General features: G+C 40.7%; 3 protein-coding genes across 5 annotated transcripts in view; 2 read left to right on the forward strand and 1 right to left on the reverse strand.

Annotated features, from left to right (window-relative positions):
- The first annotated feature begins 586 nt into the window (after positions 1–586).
- wfs1a (Wolfram syndrome 1a (wolframin)) lies at positions 587–9,938 on the forward strand. Its single transcript, XM_063884618.1, has 12 exons — positions 587–710; positions 1,226–1,804; positions 2,737–2,816; positions 4,012–4,156; positions 4,234–4,407; positions 4,861–4,941; positions 5,028–5,167; positions 5,269–5,403; positions 5,588–5,833; positions 6,224–6,502; positions 6,759–6,922; positions 7,086–9,938. The coding sequence occupies exons 2-12, from the start codon at positions 1,231–1,233 to the stop codon at positions 8,269–8,271; spliced, it is 3,204 nt and encodes a 1,067-aa protein (XP_063740688.1). The 5' UTR covers positions 587–710; positions 1,226–1,230; the 3' UTR covers positions 8,272–9,938.
- On the reverse strand, positions 9,759–17,477 carry ppp2r2ca (protein phosphatase 2, regulatory subunit B, gamma a). 2 transcript variants are annotated; one of them, XM_063884619.1, is made up of 10 exons: positions 17,233–17,477; positions 16,368–16,561; positions 15,937–16,034; positions 15,562–15,745; positions 15,022–15,134; positions 14,617–14,794; positions 13,302–13,466; positions 13,026–13,195; positions 12,702–12,793; positions 9,759–12,375 (listed from the first exon to the last, which is right to left on the reverse strand). In XM_063884619.1, exons 2-10 carry the CDS (start codon positions 16,429–16,431, stop codon positions 12,078–12,080), a joined length of 1,362 nt encoding a protein of 453 aa, XP_063740689.1. In that variant the 5' UTR covers positions 16,432–16,561; positions 17,233–17,477; the 3' UTR covers positions 9,759–12,077. The 2 variants fall into 2 exon arrangements, with proteins under 2 accessions (XP_063740689.1, XP_063740690.1); XM_063884620.1 differs by having other exon boundaries at positions 16,368–16,748.
- Positions 17,478–18,482: 1,005 nt separating this feature from the next.
- LOC134864049 (cGMP-specific 3',5'-cyclic phosphodiesterase-like) overlaps positions 18,483–21,414 on the forward strand; it is a 9,817-nt gene continuing 6,885 nt past the window's right edge. For both annotated transcript variants that reach the window (XM_063882791.1, XM_063882792.1), the window contains exons 1-4: positions 18,483–18,853; positions 19,434–20,133; positions 21,073–21,156; positions 21,319–21,399. In XM_063882791.1, the coding sequence (XP_063738861.1) occupies positions 18,573–18,853; positions 19,434–20,133; positions 21,073–21,156; positions 21,319–21,399 (1,146 nt within the window). In that variant the 5' untranslated portion in view covers positions 18,483–18,572. The remainder of the gene's footprint in view (positions 18,854–19,433; positions 20,134–21,072; positions 21,157–21,318; positions 21,400–21,414) is intronic.

Below are 21,414 nucleotides of genomic sequence, written 5' to 3' on the forward strand. Positions count from 1 at the left end.
TCACCTGTAATGTGTTGTTGTATAAGGCCTCTGAAGCAGAAGTTAAAGAATGTTTTAAGAGAAATAATCTAATATATCAATGTTGGCCATAGCAGAATTTCAATATTTGCTTGAACAAATGTACTGAATAGATAAGGGTTAGTTGGATTAAATGCTTATTTGGTAACATCACATTTTGTCATTTTATTTATTTGATAGTTCATTCCAACTAAACAAAGAGATGAGTATAAAGAAACATTTCTAGGTTCTGTGAGTTTATGAAAGATATATACAAACATTTAATATCCATATTCATTGTAAGGATATACTGTACGTCCCATTGTCAATAAAAATGTAACCCTTAAAAACTAAGGGTTTTAAGTATTTAAAGAGAGAGTGGCGAAAAACCCTTCGAAGACATGACCGAAAAATGCCCGTCACAAGTTTACAAAGCAAGAAGACGCTTATTAACCAATCAGGTGCGTTGGCCATTTGACTGGCAGTTATTTTGACCTATCAATGACTAGACTATTTCAAGAGGGCAGGCCCTAAAGTCGTGGTGTTGTTATATACAACACACATGAGAATTTCGCTGTTGTCAGTGTGTGTGTCTAGTTGCGCAGAGCTGTGTGGATTGCATGGAGCTCAGCATGGACTACAGACACAACTTTTAAATTCAGTCGGACAATTGACTTTTTTAACCTGAAGACATCTGCTCATTTATTAAACAAGTAAGTGTTGTTTATTTTGTTTTAGTCAGTTCTGTCATGGCGCAGGTTTAGTGTCAAGAATTAACCTAACATGAGTTCCCGTATTGTAGGCATAGCTATTCGCACATTTAGCATGATGCAAGTGGAAAACCCCATAGTAATTTTATTTGTAACGTAAAATGTCTGGTTAACAGAATGTTGCGGCTTACAAATGCCACTTGTTTTGTTTAATTGCATGTGTTGTTGCAACAGCTATTGTATTATCTTATGTATTTTTTCTTTCACAATGTTGACTCACATTAACACGCATTCAATCATGTTCCTATCGCTGTCAAACTCCCTCAGGTGTCATGTTTTAGGTGCAAACTATTCAGAGGATGTAGTCCTCTCTGACAGGGAGCTCACAGTGTCAAGCCCACAGCTGTGTCTTCACTTACCATTCACTATTAGAAATGACCTTTATTATTTTTGCTTCAGTGTATGGTTGAAATTAGCTGCATGATGAATTACTAACATATTTTTTCTTTTAATTCCAGAAGATATGGAGAATGATGTCCTATCCACTCCAACTGCTGTCAACACCCACGGCCCATGCCCTATCATGGATGGACCCTCTCTTCCCTCCCCCATACATTCTCCTCCTGTAGTCTCCAATAACATATCTGCTACTGCCTCTGACCTTGCCAAATCTTCTTCCTCAAAAGAGACCATCTCAGAACCCAGAAAACTAACTAACTCCTCTCAAACATCCGCTCCCACCATTTCTTCCTTTACTTTTTTAGAGGGGTCAAAGACATTAAGTCCCACTGTGCTCTCTGAACCTGCACCTACATCCTCCTCTCCTCCTCCAAACAAAGCTGCTAACTGCTCTACCCCTCAAATCCCCAAAATGTCATCCCTTTCCAAACTCACCTCAGCCTCCTTTACATCTGCTACAGTGGCCTTTAACACTGAAACAGATTCCCCTAACTCTTCCTCCCCTACGGCTTCCACTGTGGCTCCTGCAACTTCTTCCAGCACCCCTGTTAAACGCAACTTTGCCACCTTGGCCAAGCGGGTAATAATACAGGAAAGATTAAGGAAATCTGAGGAGGAGGAAAAGGATATAGAAGATGGTAAGAATGCCTTTGCTTTGAGTATTTGATTAAATGAGACTCCTAAAAAGTTCCCAGAGCAGGGTTAACCCGTTTTGGATTAATGTCTCTTTATCTTTACTAAGTAACCTTGCTCTTGTTTTGTAAAGTACCTTAGGCTGCTTCTATGCATAAAATGTGTCATATATAAACAGACATTAATACGGCAAGTTCAATTAAATTGAATAATGGTATTGTTTACTATCGAATGGTTCCATTTCATTCTCCATCTACATTTTGTTGACCATTGGTTTTACTCAGTGACTGACTTGTATGTAAAGACGTTCTGTGGAGAAAAGGGCCTCCACATATACATTACCTTCTCCTCTTTACTGTATGACTGGCAGGTCATCAGGTACAAACTAACCTTTTATCAAGATTTTACATTTACACTTTACAATGATAGAAATACCTATAGGTTTATTTGTAACTGATTTTAATAATTACTCATTTAAACGCTGATGTTTTATTTCACTTTTGTTATTATTTCCCTGCTGGAAGAAAAACAAAAAACAAAAATATGTTGCTGTACATAACAGGCTGTGACATTTGAAATAGGGACACATGGAAAGAGGATGAACTCTTGTACTTAAAGGACACTGGATAGAAAGAAAAAGTTATGAAACTCAATGCAATTGACAAGTAATGGTGTGACATAGTATCTAGGAACAGTGTTGAAGGAGCTCTTGGATCTTGTCACAGGATAACAGATGTACCTATTTGCACATTGACACCTCCTCTGACTTCTAGTTATTCTCATGTTACAAGATAAGTCAGATGAGATTCATTTATCACTAGCTATAGTGTAAAAATCAGCACTGTGTCCCACTGCTTTTTCAATACAAGTCTGATACAAGTTTGATGTAATCCATTGATTGAGAGAGTCATTTCTGATCCCCTCTGTTCGCCTCCAGATGACGAACCAGAGGAAGATTTGTCTGTGGAGCAGTTGGAGGAGAAGGCCAAAACTGGAGATGCCAGAGCCCAGACCCGGGTGAGTTAAATCCCAAAGACTGGCACTTGGCATTGTTTTCAGTCCTGCTGGTTGCCTCAGTCTGGTTGTGAGCATATGTCTATTTTTGTCCACTTGGAAGATGATTCCAGGCTTTTAATATGATACACCAAAATACTTTCAAACATACAAATCATTATGAACATGTTTACAGTGTACTGCAGTATGGCTTTAAATGTGTAAATAATGAAATATTCACACTCTCTTTCCTCTTTTTGGCTTCCTACTTGTACACGTAAAAAGAGGTGCTAGCAGTAGAAAAAGGGGGGCTTCAGGTGGAAGATGAGCCTTTACATTTAATACCCACGAGCTCTGAAAGGGTAAATTCCTAAGTGGCTTAATCTTTCCTATGCTATGTGTCATGTATTTTCAAATACCAAGAATCTAAATAACCACATGGTGTGTGTGTGTGTGTGTGTGTAAGGGAACATGTCAAAATATATGCCTAAACCAGGACGGTACATGGATGTACATGCATTAAGGAACGGATAAGATGATCCAATACTGTCTCCTATACCATAATAGACAAGCTGTGCATTATTAAAGACATGCTTTGCACATACAGTCATACACAGTAAATTAAAGTGAAGTATAAAATTACAGTATGAGTCAAGCGCGACTACATTGCCAATTTGATATTTCACATACAGATTTAATGAGCATTACTGAGGGGAACCTGAAATCCACATTTTTATAATGACTGCTGAATTGCAGTTATTGTGCACATGACATAAATGAACTTGGAAACCTGACATGAGTTCTAATTAATCAGGCTTTTGAGATGATATGCTTGTTGCATCTAACGCAGGAGAGGACAGGAATATATTCATGCGGTTTCACATGATCTCATCCCCCTATAAACAAGTACATTTGATGATAACTGTGAGAGAAGAAAGTTTTGAAATGACAGTTAAGATTAGAAAACAGTCACTTGATATGCCTCTGGGGCCCTGCCTCCCCCAGGCTGTTTGCCATGACTGAGACACTGATGGCCACAGCGACAGCGAATTATGGGTTGTCTACGCGTCTGTTGTGTTACATGTACCTAACTTTGTCACCCCTTTCTACCAAAGAGAAAAAACTAGTGTGCCTTGATTTTGCAAACTAATGGTTGACTTTGTGTGACGGTATTAGATCAAGCCCCTGCACTAATACCATATCCTCATCTGTGTTTCAGCTGGCTCAGCACTACTTGCTTCTTTCTGAAGATAAGGACACTGAGCTAAATAGTCGTCTGGCTGTTAATTGGCTCATTAAAGCAGCTAAACAGGGAAGAAAAGGTGCAGCAAGGGCACTGCAGCGCTGTTGGATCCAGAGAAAAGGTACATTTACAAAACACAATAAACTGTGTTTGTTTTTGTAGTTTCTCAACTGTTCTTTTTCTATCATCCTCTACTAGGAATCACCCCAGAAAATGAGGCCGATGTGCGCAAGTTGGCAACAGAGAGTAGGTTTGAGCTGGCTGTACGTAAAGCAGCCATGATGATGTACTGGAAACTTAATCCTGAAAGGAAGAATAAGGTGGCTGTAGCTGAAATGCTGGAAAATGTCGGGCAGGTCAATGCAGTGCCAGGTAGGATGAGTATCAAACACCTACCAATGCATTGTTCATCACAAGAACTGTAATAACATTTAGTACTTTTATGAAATACACACTTTTTAAAGATTATCACGTGAAGGGTTATACCGTAACTGCAAAAACATTTTATTTCTATTTACTTTTACTTAGTGTTTGACATTTGTTAAAATACATGCAGATTCACAGAATAAAGGACATGTGGCCAAAGACAACATCAACACCATATCAAGCTTTCATTAGTTTTGACAACAATCCTGCCTTACGTCCTATGGACTACTCCAATTGCTGTCGTATGTTGTTATGATATCTGCCATTGGGTCAAATAGATCACATATTCCGCTTTGTCATTTCAGTATTTGCAGCTGTCATGTTGAAGAATATCACATTACATGCAGGCCTCCAGGAAAATATTTTTAACCGAGTGATGTTGTGATCTTTCCTTATCAGTAGGTGGCACTGCAAGCAGGAATCCTGTCCCAACCTCAGGCCAGACCCAGAAGGTATTGGAGAGCATGGTCAACAATAAGTGTAAGTATGGGGACAAAGGGGACACACACACAAACCAAATATATATGACATTTTCTTCTATAACTGATTTCATTCTGTTGTCTCAGCTACTCAGATGGTGGACTTGGATGACTTTGTAGAGATGACTAAAAAGTATGCACAAGGTATCGTCCCCTCTACATCTACAAGTGGCAGCCAGGTCGAGGCCAAGACTGAAAGCCCTACACCTCATGACAGAGCAGAGGAGGTGAACGACTCAATCAGCAAAAATATAAATGATCGATCTTCAAGACACAGGTGACATTATATGTGTAATTGTAACTATTCAGCAATTGTGTTTTAAAGCAGAAGGCTGAGCTGGTACCATCGACATGCAAGAAGGCTTATAAACGATCCTGGAGTTTTGGCCGAAGTGGGATGATGCTGGACAATGGGCAGAATGGGGCAATGCAAAAAGCCATGGATATGAAATCACGCTTAATGGTAATCATAGCTAGTGTTACAATTCATTCTATACTCCTTAAATGATCCTTCATTAAATAATTGTTGAATACCTTTTATTGTGGATGTTTATTCTTGTTGACTTATTAAATTCTTGATTATCATTCCTGGTTCTTGAATTATAATTTCTCTGGTCTCTCTGTATATTTCTCTTTTTTCACCTCAGATACTGCAGTACCCGCTGCATGCCGTTATCGAGATGAAACAGCACCTGGTCGACTGGGCGTCTCGGGCCGGTGTCCAGTGGCTGAGCACAGTCATCCCCACGCAACACGTCAACGCTCTTATTTTCTTTTTCATCATCAGCAACCTGACAGTTGACTTGTTCGCTTTTGTCATCCCCTTACTCGTCTTTTACCTGTCCTTCATCTCCATGGTCATCTGCACATTGCGTGTTTTCCAAAGCAGCAAGGTGATTTCTTTTTATTGCAAAAACTTTCTGGCTTCATGCTTTTTGCTCTGTTAAGATGATTATGTTGTCATACAGTCAGTTTTTCTAAATAGTCTGAAAGCACACTGGAAGAGACACATACCAATTAGTAAGAGATGCCAAATGCAAAGAAACGTATATAACACACACAAAACAATTTATAATACACATTAAATTATAATAAGAGGCAATTCACAAATACAAAGAGAAACAACAAGAAAAATAGTCTGTGTCTTGCATCTATGTTGGAAAGATGGTGAGGACTTTTTAATATTTGTGCCCAAATGCCCAATGTCACATATTTCTGCCCATAACTTTAGCAATATCTTTTTTTCACTGGCCTAACATCATTCTTTCCATTTTCTGTCACAGACTTGGGAGAACTTCAGAGCCCTGACATCTCTTCTGACACGTTTTGAACCCGGCCTGGATGTGGAGCAAGCAGAGACCAACTTTGGCTGGAACAACCTTGAACCATACCTCTATTTTATTGTGTCTGTTTTCCTCGTCATTTTCTCCTTTCCTGTTGCTGATAAGGGCTGGATACCCTGTTCTGAGCTCTCCACTGTGGCCATATTTTTCACTGCCGTCAGCTACAAGAGCCTCAGCCCCACTGCTGCGACGTATGCGCGCCGAGCAATGGTCATAGAGGTTAGGGGGAGCGCAACACGGGCAAATCATTACAATCAGAAAAACAGTTTTGCATGTTTTATCCTATTAACATAACATCTCACGGGTATATTTATCAATATTACTACCAGTTACACTTCAACACAGCATAAAGCATGTTAGTAGTTTGTAGATTCATAACTTCCAGGAAACCTTTTGTATTGATTTGGGTAAATTCTCAAGTTTTCAAAGTTTAGCTCAAACAAAATCAAGTTTATGTTTGTATTTTTTAATCCAGGTCGCATCATCTCTCTGCTGCCTGACGCAGTTCCTGCCAGAGAAAATGACAGTGCTCCGTTTGCTGGGGCGCACCTTTGCCACACTGCCACTAGGGGAGTCAGTGGTGCTGAAGCTCAGTCTTCCTTGCCTGCTGTATGTTTACCTCTTCTATCTGTTTTTCAGGTAAGTAGGAGCAAAGTGCTCTATTTGATAATTGTTTAATACCAGGTCAAACACTGGATTGTGTCAGTGGGCTTTAAAGTCCACCGCAGCTTTTTTTAAATTAGTTTTTGCCCTTTGAAAATATGTATTTATTTGTACCTCTTCCCCTTTGTTTCACCTTCAGCATGGCCAGGATGCGTGGTTTCAGAGGGACGTACTGCTTCCTGGTTCCATACCTTGTGTGCTTCATGTGGTGTGAGTTCTCTGTGGTCCTCCTCCAGAGTTCCTCTGCTGTGGGTCTAATGCGCACCTGTGTGGCCTACTTTCTCTTCCTGTTTGCCCTGCCTGTTTTGGCTTTTGGCCTCGCTGCCATGCTCCTTATCCAGGTCTTCAAGTGGTTCCTCGAGCTGGAGCTGACAAAGGTGATTGTGACCCTGGTAGTTTGTGCCATCCCTGTCACCCTACGGCTGTGGACACGGTTCAGCATGTCTATTCTGGATGTCTTCCACTCACTGACCCACCGCGGCCCAGTCAAACTCATCTTACTCTGTATCTCCATGGTGATCCTGTTCTTCTCTATCTATGTGTATCATGCAGAGGGACAGAAAGTGTACAATTCCACACTGACTTGGAGACAGTACAGTCAGGTGTGCGGGCCACCTGCCTGGGAAATTAAAGGCAAGGCCCAAACGCAGCTCTTCTGTAGCCACCTGCACGGACACAGAGTCACCTGGACTGGCCGTTTTAAGCATGTCCGTGTGGCTGATACGGATAACGGGGCACAGTCGGTTATCAGCATGTTGCCAGTGTTCATGGGAGACTGGCTGCGCTGCTTATACGGAGAGAAGTATCCCAAATGTGAGGCAAAGAATGATACAGTTGCAAACCTAACAGCTGCCAATTTGGAAGCTGTTTCTGCATCAGCTACCTATTCACTGCCCATATTGCTCCGTGCACAAGAAGAGGAAGAGTTGTGTGAGATTAAGGCTCTGGCCAAGCACACCTGCCATATTAAACGCTTTGACAGCCACCTCTTTGCGGTGACAGTAGGGATGATTGGGGATGCAATTGTGGAAGACCCAGCCAGGGATATAATCCTAATAGCCAGCCATGAGTTCAAACAAGTTCTGCTAAACATAAATCCTGGTAATATGGTGGAGTTCAGCACCAAGTTGGATGGAAGTCTAGGAGACAGAGCTCCTTCCTTCGAGTTGAAGGCAATTCGCTGTCTGGACTGTGTTTCGTCTCTGCTGACTGGAGGCAGGCAGGTGAAGATAGAAGGGGACTGGAGACGCACCACAATGAGAGCTTTGAAGTTTGCCTTTGATTTTTTCTTTTCTCCCTTCCTGTCAGCAAAAATCAACACATAATAAGAATGTCAGCAAAGCATTGAAGCTAAAGTGACAAGGATTCACTTAAATCTCTTCAGGAAGCTATGCTCTTCTTCTTTTTTGTATTGTGATCATGTTAGTAATTTAATTTGTGATGTTTACAATTTGATCCTACATGGATCTACAGCTCATGTTTACGTATTGGTTTTTTTAACAATGCAATAGGATCAGAGAAAATTATTTCAACTTTTATGTTTATCATGGTAGTGCAAGAGTTTACAAATATTTAACTTTCATGGTTTATGTTCCTTAAAAGCAGTCAATAACGGTCAGCTATCGGCTTTGGTTTCAGACTTATTGTCACAATTGCTTTGAATGTTTAATAATGTTAAGCCAAGGGACAACATCAAAGTATGACCTTGTAAATTCACGGTTCAATTTCCAGTATTTTTTTTAAAAATGGACAAAAGCCTTTAATTTGAAGGTGCCAGATTATACGCAAAGAAGCTTTATTATGTGCTGATTTCTACTGAGTGCCTAGAGATACTGTACACTTGTTCACAATCAAAGATCAGCATGAAATGTATTTTTGATAAAGCAAAATTACTGCTTCTTTTGCTGCTTTTATGGAATGTCTTACTTGTATGGGGAATATGTTTTCGTTTTGTGCTGTAAATGCACATCTGGCTATTTATTAATGTCGGTTGTGTGATATATTTTATATTTTTGGCTCTGTTAGCAAAGAATTATGTGGCTCTGTTGTCTTAAAAGTTTCTGGTCTTAATCTTATTTAACATTGATGATCAGATTGCCCTGTGCCTTAAGCTACAATGCTCATTAAATAGCATTTGGAAAGCCAACTTAAAACATTGACCTAGTTTTTTCATGTTTGCAGTGAGGCTGTATATAAACGTACAAACTTGTCAAGGTATGCAGCTGTAGTCTCAATTTCATGGTTTGTATTTCGTACTCGACAACAAAATGCCACAGCAAAGATGTCAAGGGTGAAGCAACTGAGTTTACTGAAAGGGGGAACTTCTAAAAGTTTTTTTTTTTTTGGTGGTATATCCGACTGTAGACATACCAACAGAAACATTGAACCGAGTTCATTCCGTAGAAATAGTGCCAGTAGTGTGAATATTTGAAATAATCTGTTTTGCTTTACAGTACCGGGTGCCCTCACTTTATCCTGATGCCGCGATAATTTAAAAAGGCTAATCAATTGTCACAGTTTTAAATTGTGCAACGTTACCCCACTATAAAGATAGAAGTATTATGTATTTATTTATGGCTTGAGCAAATTATTCCACTTAAATGTTTTTAAAACCATTATTAAAAAATCATATCATCAGAGAAGTTAAAGTCTAATCAAAGCTATAGATGTGGCTTTTTAAAAAATGATTAGCATAAAATAATTGCAATGCATAAAAAAGCCATTTATGTGAACAGTATTAAACTTTAACCTCAATTCATCTGTGAATGAAAGTCATTGATTTCAGGCCTGTATACTGTGAACTTGAGTGCCTTCTTTATTCAGTAATGGAGCTTATGGGAGTGTGCAATGAGTAATAAGTGCTTGTCTTTCAAACAAAACTTCCACATGGATGCTTTTTTCAGATTCAAAGTCTGAAAGTATTTCATTGATGAAAAAAATAAATTTCCAATGAATACAGTATATACACAAAGACATAAAATGATCCAATACATTCCTTTGTCAGATTTCATATTATTTTATTAATGCACATTCCTTTCATTCATCTCTTTTGAGTTATGTTTTTTTATTGTTAGACTTTTTAAATTATGATAGATATACACGATAGTAGCATTGAATAATGGCAACATGCGGCTGCTGTGCTCCTGAACACAAACCCTTTCACGGACTGCACGTGGTGATGATGGTTCTGATGCGATTACAGGTGACTACCTCTAAACTACTGCTCACCATTAGAGGACTGAAAGTTGGACCTAATATAGTTCCGCAGGTGGCCTGTGTCATTGTGGACTTTGTTGTGTATTATACTGTTAAACCAATCAGTGCAAGACAGTGTCTGTGTTATACACTGTAGGACAGTGAAGACCAAAACATAGTAGCTGGCCAAAAGGCCAGAACATAAATATCTGTGATTTTGAAACAAAAGGAGGGGAATAGTGAGGAGATAGCAAACAAGTAAAACATACATATTAACAATTTCCTTCTTTTCTCTGGGACTAAGATTAACACAGTGAAACTGATGTTTATCCATCAGTACTTGAAAAGTGCAACCTTCACCTCTGCACTGATTTGCTAACTCAACCTGGGTAAAGGCCACTTGAAAACAATGCACCTCACTGTAAACAATCACATTTTGACCAAGTCACATAATGTAGTCCCACACAGACAACACCTTAATGCTTTACATCCTAGGTTTTCCACTTCAGGGTTGCATGTGGCACTGTGAGGTATACGGTATAACAACATTATCAATCTGTGACATGATCATTTCACAAGACATGTTTTGAATGCTTAAAAATGTTAGCAATGTAAATAACTTTTGCACTGATGATAACCTTTGACCTTCAAATACAGTGGACACAAACTCCCTCATCAAAATGTCAATTACTTAAATCAGGGCCTCTTCTTTAACAAACCATCCTTTCTTTGATTCTAATAGACGGCTTCCAAATCTGCTATCACCCATTTTAAATAAACTCTTCATAAATTAAACAATCGTCTATATTAAATGGAATCACATATCAGACTCAATTTGAGCATGTAATAGAGCCAACACGCTGTCGCTCTCATTTTCTGTAATTTAACGCGTAGGTATGTAGGCAAGAAAGGGACGTTAATCAAAACTAACATGGGCTTTACATACACAACAAAACTGTGAGTGTTGGTTTGCGCACAAATCAACCCTCCCTGGCCACAGCCAGCAATACCTTTCTATGAACTGCTACAAGAACAAGCCCCTTCATCGAGTCTTTAACAGAAATAGTGCAACTCTGCAATCTTTCTATACATTAGATCACTTGTTATCTGCAGTGTACTAACTAGACAAAAAAGCATCCTTTAGCTGTCTGGATCCAAAATTGTTCCACCTTAAAAAAAAAACATTGAATATTTACAGCGAAAGAGTAAAAAGAGTGTACAGTATACCTGTAGAAGAAGAGCCGATATCTTAAAGCAGGAATACTGCTGCACTGTGTTTTTTTAGTGCTATTATTGCAAAGTGAATATGGCAAAAATGATGGGGAATTTATTAATTATATCTCCAAGAGCACTGCTCTAAAGGAGAGATTCACCCGATAGAGAGAAAAAAGGGGTTTGGGATGTTGTTGTGAAGAGCTGTTGTGAAGAGCTGTATAATAATATCGCTCCATAAGATCTGTCTGGCAAAACAATTGTGAATCCGTCATCCCAATCCCTCTCTGCTACTACCATTCTCCTATTTTTAATTTGGTATCCAATGATACCAGAGCACATCAGTGAGGAGTTCAACATTGTGTGATAATCAGCATTGAGTCATTACAGATGGAGAGATGTCCCCGCACCTCTCTTATTGCCCCTACGGTGGAGCAGATCTAAAAATGGGAGAAGTGGAACCAATAACATGTCCTGATGTTTACTGGATGTTTATCTCATAGTAGACAAATACATTAACAGTCTTGTAATAATCTACTTTTTCAGACCTTTCAAAACAAACAGATGTTGCATCTCAGGATGTTGTGAAACAGCTTTCTTTTAACTTATCATCTTATAGCGGCTGTCCACTCCCCATGTCGTCTGTAAGACATCCAAATATATTTGGGTCACTGTTTGCTCTTCTTTGTGTCTGTAATTGTCAATAATCCCATTTGTGTCTCTGTCACTGTAACTGCGTCTCCGGGTTGACACGATCCTGGAAGATGTACAGGTTATTGGTGGCTGCTATGGCAATGATGTTCTCAGATGGGTGCCAAGCCATGTGCAGGATTTTCTTGGTAAAGTCCAGGCTATCAACGCCGACATCTCCGCGGCGCCGCTTACCGCCACTATATACACGTCGGGTCCGCAACACTGCCCGAGGCTTGCTACTTTCCCTCCAAGCTTCCAGGGTTACGCCTCTCCCTGTCTCCCTGTCAAACATCCGGAAGAAGCTGTTGTATGCCCCTGTCATGATCACGCTGAGGAAAAGAAAGATTGAAATAATGAGATGTCATATTGAGAAGGGCAAGAGAATCCAGTGAAAATATCGAGTAGAAGAAAGTATCGTTCACAGAAGGGTAAGAAAGTGAATAGAAAGAAAAAATTCAAAGCACACAGATTGATTAAATGTCTGCAAAGCCTGTCTCTTGGATTGATTTAAATGTCAGATAATGGCAGAGGCCGAGCATATAGGGGATTGCTGAGTGCAAAAACCCACTGACACACTTCCCCTCTTGTGCTTTCAAATGGAATTAAATATACTGTACTTTGTCTTTCTTTGCTGCCATTTATCTCAGTCACTTACCTATCTGAGCTGTTCCAAACACACTCAAACTTGTCAAAGATGCAGTCGTTTTCATAGAGGGAACACAGCTTGCTCCTCAGGTATTCATGAACCTGGGGGTTGAGCAGACAGTCAACCTTAGTTTATGGGGTAGATTCAGAACTATACATGGTGGTTTAGTGGATCGACAACAAGTGAAAAGTGTAACCTCTACAACAGACTGCATGTACTCAAATCATATCATATTCAACAAATACAGGCTACAATGGCTACAATTACAGGAAAGAATAGCATTTAACACATTTAACACATGGAAGAGAGACACAGATCAGGGCGCTAACATACCTGGTATGTCTCAACAGGCCCCTTATCCATGTTCAGGTCCCACACCTTGGCGGTGAGGTAGTCTCTGGTCAGCAAGTAACGTCCACTGTGGCTGAACTTGACATCCGACACAGAAGAAATGATCTCCGAGAAGAAGGAACGGCTCCCTGGATCCTCAGGTTCCTCAAACACTGACCAATGACAGAGCGATCAATTACTTATATATATAATTACATATTTGGTTTCGAAAGACCAATGTATGCTGCAAAATGTTGTCAATATCCAATAAATGCTCACGTTTGGTGTGTCTGTCACAGAGAGCGGAAGATCTCATGTCACATAGGCGCAGGGTTCCCTTGCTGCTGCTGTACACAAACAGGTGGCAGTGGTGGGGGTGGAACTCTGCTGCTGTTATCACCTCTGTCAGATCCTCCATGTTGGCTGGTTTGATGTCAACAATATCTGAGAAAAAGGTCTGTTAGGGATTAAACCCCAAAGAGATGATGCCCTTATGAGTATCAAAAGCTTCTAGGATAGACAAAGTGTGACGACTACACAAATGTTGTGAAATAAGGCATAATATTTTGGCCGTGTAGAGGAATGACATACACAATAGGGCAGGATGAGGCACATCACATTATCTTACATCCTTTTCAGTATTGTGTGAATGTATAATTTCTTCAGTTCAAATATGTTTGCCCCACTCCTCAATTTATAATCACAACCCAAAAGAATGCTTCCTAACCAACCCCAATATGAATGCACACTCCGCTCCTCTCTCTGTTCTATTTGTGGTAGTCCTGTGTTGTTCAGTAGAAAGTGTACTGCTGAGTGAATAATTTAAACTCTTCTTCCATAGATGCTTCTTTGATTTTCTAGGTCAGCCTCCATTTGAATGGGAAATCACCACATGCACCCCGACCCCCCCACCCCCCCATCCTACAAGCTGCGGCCTGCGCTGAACACACAGCACTATAATCGAGACGCTGTTTATATTAAATATACATCAAGGATGGATTCTGATCAGTAAAATATATTTCAATTGTACGTTTTTTTTAAGAAATGGTATTGTGTGTGAGCATGTGCGTGTATAGATTTGGACACACTTGCTTGTAGTGCATATCAACACTATTAATTCATGGGATATACAGTAGTTGAACACTAACATATTATATATTGAATTTAGTGTTCACTTGTTCTAATAGTCTACTTTAATACATAGATTCAGATACAAAGCAAATGTGATCCGGCTCCAATCTAAATGTAATTATCTTTAAAACTACTTAATAAGAATTCATTTTATGTTTGGTTAATTATGAGTTATGTCAACTACACCCAAAAGTAAAAATTGAGTTTTTATGACAGTATTTAAACTATTGTTTTACTTTTTAATTTATTTCAGAAATGTGTTTTTACTTAAAATCATCCTGTTATATTTCTTACATTATTGTTGCGGTAAAAATTGCGATGACACTTTAATATATTAATAATAGTGAGCTTTGTATTTTCAATCAGTTTCAGATGTTCCACAAAATTTAGTACCCTCCTTACATACAAAAATCTTCAAAATAAATATGTACGAAATAAAAAAACAATCAGTTAGGAAGGATACTGAAACTGCGGTCCGTGATGCCCAGGTGCCACATATTGATGCGGAGGTCATCAGCAGACAGGTAGGTCTCCCCGTCACTGTTGACTGAGATGGAGTTAACATGGTAGGTATGTCCATTTGAGAACACACGTCTGGGACGAACCTCTACCATCAGATCTGTGGGTTTCAGCACCGGCACCTTAGATAAGGAGACAGAGAGGCTTTAATGAAAGAGGCGGAAAGAGAGAGGGGGTAAGAAATGGGGTGATAGAAAGCAAACAAGACACACAGGACACAGGACTTGAGAGTCAGGGGTCACATGGGGACGCTAAAATATCAACCTGATACGTGCAGATGGCAATAATGGTGACCTCTAATGTGCTTCCGTGTGTGTGTGTGTGTGTGTGTGTCTGTTTATGTGGGTACCTGCAGAGAGGTGATGGTGGAGATGTCCTTGAGTCGTCCCTCCTCATCTTTCAGATTGTATCCCTCTGGTCTCTTGTCTCGCTCACTCACCTTCCACAGTTTAATGGTCTTATCTGGGACAGGCAGAAAGATTTGCACATCTCAGGAATTAGATTTTGTTGAGAGAATGCTGAGGATAATTTCTACATTCAGTGGAGAAGAGACCTGATAATGAGTTATCCAACAAATGGCTAGTTTCCACACCAAATCAGATGATCATCTATTACGGAAATATAATGAAAGCAAACATAACAGTATTTGGTTTCACACTGGCATGTTGGTGCCCCTTCTGTACCCACAGATGTGACTCCAATGACTGGCTTGGTGTCATATTAAACCCCTAGGTAATGGATGAAGCCTGTCATGTCATTTTGAATATCAATCAAAACCTATGAATTTTTCAGTCTACATCTCAACAAACAAGATGCACAAGGGTCTAATAGATAATCCTAGCTAGCAATTAGAGATGTAGTTTATCTCCTGGGTTAACTAGTTTCTCACCATTGGTGGAGAGGAGGAAATGTGCTGCATTCTGCTGTGGCAGCCATCTTATCTTGTTGATTTTCTCTTCAATCTCCAGACTCTTCAGGTAGTCAAAGTCTGGCTCATGGCTCTGGAATGTGCTGTAGACATTGTACTCCCCAGAGTCCCCTGTCTCCCCCACCTCCTCTGACTCCCCTTTAGACTGTACATGGAATAGAGGAAGAAAACACAGTTTTGAAGGAACATTCATGTGTAAGGTTAGAAAAAATACGTAGAATGCCTTTAAGAGAAAGTAAAACCAGCATGCAGTAGTTTAGGGGGTAGGTAGTAACCAATAATTCATGCTTTGTGAGCACCTTGGTCATAGCGAGATTTTTTACATGTTTAACCCACCTCTGTCTCTCTCTGAAAGATGACCACTCGGCCACCTTTATCCCCAGTGGCCAGAAGGTCCCCTGTCTGGTTGAACTCCACTGTAGAGATGACATCAGCTAAAGAATAACAGAAAAAAATGTGAGGCAAAATAACAGTTAGAATTAAAGGACAAAGGAATGAAAGTGATGAAATGCTAGGACTCCAAGAAAATTAAGTAGGCACAGGGAAAATGAGGGTGGAGAATTAAGAGAAATGTGGATGGGATCGAGAATGAGAAAATAATTTGAAAACATGCCCCAACAATGAAGTCTCTGAAGTGATCAATGTCAACATCCGTTCTCTATATTTAGCAGTGGTAATGCACTTACGAATCTGAAATGAATCCACTCAGTCATAAGGGCATGTTATCTGACACCACAGAGACAGCAATGACACACCGTCTGTTCTACCTTCTGTGACGTAGTCTCGCAGGAAGGTGTGGTTGATTTTGGGGCTCTCAGCGTCCTCGCCCATCTGAAGCTGAGGAAGGGTGACCCGCCAGCGCGCCCGTCCTGAGGGGAAGGGTCCGATCCGTGCTCTCTCTCCCTGCCCAGGCTGCGCCCATGCTGCTGGGGCCTAGCGAAGTGGCCTGGAACAAGTCATCCTGCAAAACCAGCCAGCCGGAAGCAGAATAGGCGTGAAGAGGAGATGGAGATGAGAGTGGAGAGGGAGGAGAAAGACAGGTTTTAGGACAGAAGAAAAGGAATGAGAGGATGAGAAAATATTGGAGGAAAGGAAAGAGGGAAGTGGTGAGGTAGAAGATGTGAGGTAGTGAGAGGTGGAGAGAAACGCTGGTGGTGAAGTTGGACAGAAAGAAGGTAGGCTGTCATAGGCGGGCTGACAATACATGCACACAGCATACCAAATGGTGTGACCTTTGTTAGACATTCAAGACACTCATTAGCAAAGATACACGTGTGCAAACGAACAAGGCCTAGGCAACACTGAAGCAAATCCCAGGGCTGTAGAACGGAGGAAATACAACAAACTGATCTAACAGAGGAAGAGAGAACATAAATCCTTCTGTATGCACACAGAAACAAGAACAGGAAGAAGAAGATGTATGTATGAAAATATCTACTGCAACATTCAGTGTGTGTAGCTCAGGCAGTGGTAGTAAATGCTCTCAGGGTGTGGTAGACCTCCCTGGTTACTTTCTAGATACCATCTCTCGCGCACACACAATTGTCAAATAGATAGTCCTTGATGGAGATCAGAGGAGAACACAGTGTCTTGCCTGTGCGGCAGGAGGGAGACAGGCCTCAGCACACCTACCAGTCCGCCTGCTGCTGCTGCTGCTGTTGCTGCTGCTGCTGATGCTATTCCTGCTGGCATGCGTGTGTGTCCTCTGCTGCAGAGTGCCCGAGAAGGCCTGTGTGTCTATCCGAGGAGGAGGAGAAGGAAGAGAAAAGAGAGAGCAAGGGTGGTGGTGAGAGGAGGATAGGCAAAGGAGGAGAAAAAAGAGAGAAAGAGAGAGGGATAATGAGGAGGATGGAGGTTCGCTGCCTGCTGATGCTGTAGAACTGATTCTGTGCAGCATCTACTGTGTCATGGCAGCCTCCTCTTGGTGCAGCCAATCAGAGCACAGCTGTCACCCTTGGACTCACCCACTGCAGATGATGAGGGAGTAAGAGGCCAGGCCAGCAGAGGGAGCAGTTTGACTCGGAGTGGAGTGTAAACACTGATTCAGAATGAAATGTAGGGTTTTTAAAAGGAATACATTTTAAACAATAGAGCATTCCTTAAAAAAATATGAAATGTTTACACCCCAATGACTGCTTCCATCTCTGTGTATCAATGGAATTAATAAAAATGCAATGGGACTTGTTCTTCGCTAACATATGTATACTAAGACTGTTGTTACCCCTAACTGATATCATTTCTTAGCACTGTAACTTCATTCTTATAAAATATTTGTCATATTTGCTTTGCATGTTTTGGTGCACTCAAAGTACAATAATTATATAGGTCTAAATGTTGGGTTGGCCTTTAGTTTAATATCATTTTTGTTTATTGTTACAGAATACCATACACCAACACAGTACTGCTTCGCAAAAGTCTAATTAAAGCAAAGCTATTCACCTATAATTTCACAGTTCCTAACTTTAAACATGTTAATTGTGCCTGGACACATAATAACCACAAGTGAACCAGAAATACTGATTCAACACAAACCTTTCTGTTACTTTTTTATGTTTTTATTGTGCAGATATCCCAGAATATGAGTGGGCAACCAAATGAAATAAGTTAAATGAATAATGATAAAGTCACTTTAGTTTACTAGACAAGTGAGTAGCTCAACGCTTTTACCAAACTGTGACAGGGGACTAGCTTGAGCTAATCGGTGCTACTGTAAGCCCCTTTTTGAACCCGTTCCATTAAAGCTGTAATGAAGTTTAAATTGGTTCCATTTAATGACTGTAAACCTGTGTGGTGCCAGATTGGCTAAATTAAGGTCAGAGGATTACTTTAACGCAATCCTGTCCATTGGCTATTTCACTCTGCACTTCAGTCTGCCTCACAACCTCCACAATGACAGGTGTTTCTCCTAGATAACTCAGTGGGTCAAGAAACTGAGTTTAACCGATCTTTTTTCGCTCTATTTGAGCGAAGGGATGCCATGCCTCCAATCGGAATCGCTGGAGTCCATGGATCCTGATAGAACGACGCCCGGGCCATCCTCTGCCGCTGGGACAGAGGAGTCTTTCCGCAGGGAAACAGTGACAGCGCCGCTGACGGTGAAGGACGTGAGCTGGTTCTTCTCACCGCTGTGGAACCCTCGGTCCAAAACGCGCAGCACGAGGTTTAAAGACGGTGTGAAAAGCAACCAAGTGGAGGCATGGCTGGATGACCACTCCGACTTCACGAGAGCGTACTTTTTGCGCAGGGCTTCCGCGTAAGACATCCCACACTTTAACCCTTAAATGCTTTTAGCTGTATCTCTGTGATGTCATTTAAATAACTGTTACTATTCTTAGCGCGAATGTTACAATATATATATGTGTGTGTGTGCCTTGCAGGGGAGTAGATTAACTAAGTACATTTACACAAGTAATGAATTTAAGTACAGTTTTGAGACTTGGAGATTACTTGAGTATTTCCATGTTATGCTACTATGTATTTCTACTCCACTACAATTCAGATGTAAATGGTGTACAAAGTAATTTAAACTAGCTGCATCTTTACCCCCGTTGATAAACACCTTCATGCATCAATAATTATAATCAAAACATATAATACATAATTATTCTGAAGTCCAATCTGAGTACTTCTACTTTTAATACTTTAAGTATATTCAGATGCAAATACATTTGTACTTTAGTAACCTTTCGAATGCTGGACTTTTACTTGTAACCGAGTATACCTACAATCTAGTAATTCTACTTTTACTTAATCCCAAAATCTGAGTACTTTTTCCACCTTTGGTGCCTTGTCCAGCCAATCAGTTATCTAATCTGTTTTTTCTGTAACTTCAGGGTGAGCGGTCCACAGGCAGAATCTCCACTGCCCAGGGTTCTCAGGAACAGCTCTGACCAATCGGACCTGCTCAGGAAGGGTCATCATCATCTCAGACCTTCCTCTCCAATAACCAGCTCACACATGTCACCTTTGATGTACAGGCTTGTACCCCTTAGCTCCGATGTCAGTGCCTCCCCTGATTGCATCGATCGCTTCAGTCCAGATGTGTGTGTCAGTCGCTGCCCTTGCTCTCCACGCTCTCCTCGTTCTCCATTCTCTCCTCATTCCTCACGCTTTTCTTTTCTTCCCTGCCAACCTCTTTCTCCCATTTGCCCTTCCTCCCCTGATTTACCCCTCTCCCCTCATCCATTGCACCCCAGTGCTACACATTCTACTCTCTGTGGCCATGGTGAATACTGCCCATGGATGATGGAGCTCCTGAGAGGCGGTCTCAGCTGGATGGGTTCTGTAGTAGAGCTCTGCCAGGGGGCTGTCCTACACACCGGGGAACTGCTGGCAGCCGAGTGTTGCTCCCTCTCTCTCGTAAAGAAGGACTGTGGTGGAAGAAGCACCTTGGAGGAGGTGGTTGCCCCAACAGCTTTGGGGTGCTTGAGTGAAGGCAACCTCTACAGCCACGCACACCTGGAATTGGTGAAGGGTATCATGGGATGTGCATTGGCCACAGGATCACCAATGAACCTGAGAGATGTGTCAGGGGTAAACCCACAAACTCAAACATCAGTTATAATCTCCATGACTCTGAACATTTTCATAAACAGACAAGTCCACGCATAACCCAAGTTGTTTATTCTAGGGCACGGCTATTTTAAAGGCTATATATTTTGTAAAACACACTTTTTAACTCCTTTTTTAAAGGTGCACCATATTTATGTTGCAAAATAATCAGAGCAGGCTTTTTCCGAGGGAATCTTAAGAGACAGGAAGCTTAAACAATGTGTTTCAGAAAGATGATTTATATATTCAAACAGACAATAAGAGAAATATATATTTTTTGAAAATAAAAGCATGTTAACATGTTCTATCAGAAACCATATGTACAACTATGAACCTGAAAATGAGAGTAACACTAAATTGAGGAATGAAAACTTTACAAATGCCATTTCCTGGTAACCTTTTTTAGACCATGACATGGCTATTTAATGCGGTGTGACTGTGAGGGAATCCCAGATGACGCACCTGCTTCTAATCCTTTAAGAGGCTGAGACCAATTGCCTCTGATTATTGAGACAGTGATGTACTGTACTCAGTAAACTGTCCCTGGCACACACTCACACTCACCGACTGAAAGAGAAAATACGGCACAGCTCACTATGGGGCTTAAAGGAGGTGCCCATACCTACACTCTTGTGTAGTTCGCCAGCAATGTGATCAGGAAGCAGTTAGCAGATTATCCCCAGACAGTATGGGTGTGGATGGCTACTTACTCATAAACTGTGGGACACCAGGGTTAAGGGAATAGTCGGTAATCCTGGCTAAATCATTTAAACTCGATGCACAGGGCTATACATATAGGAAAGTTTGGGTGAAAGTTTTTAGTTGCCAAATTATATGAAATGATGTAAACACACATAGTGTGTGTGCATTTAGGAGTGGTATGGTTTCTACTTACTTAATTTTCATTGTTTACCTCCTCAGGACCCCAGGTTTGACTTGGATGACGATCAATCATTAAAGATCAGGACTGTTTTGAGTGTTCCCATCAAGAACCACAGGGGAGAGGTAACATTTGTCTTCTTTTATCTTCTAATTTGATATGATATGTGTTTTTATTGCACAGTCATACAGAACCATCAGTGTGATGTATTGTAGAGTTTAAAACACAGACTGGCAACAATACAACTTCAAACAATGTACACATTTTTTTTTTCTATTTTTTTTTAGGTGGTCGGTGTAGCAGTAATGATCAACAAGACAAATTGCTGCAATGGATCAGTTTCTGCTTTTACCAATATGGATGAAAAGGTGAGGGACTACAGG

This window comes from Eleginops maclovinus, chromosome 5 (assembly GCF_036324505.1).
Source record: "Eleginops maclovinus isolate JMC-PN-2008 ecotype Puerto Natales chromosome 5, JC_Emac_rtc_rv5, whole genome shotgun sequence".
Taxonomy (NCBI): domain Eukaryota; kingdom Metazoa; phylum Chordata; class Actinopteri; order Perciformes; family Eleginopidae; genus Eleginops; species Eleginops maclovinus.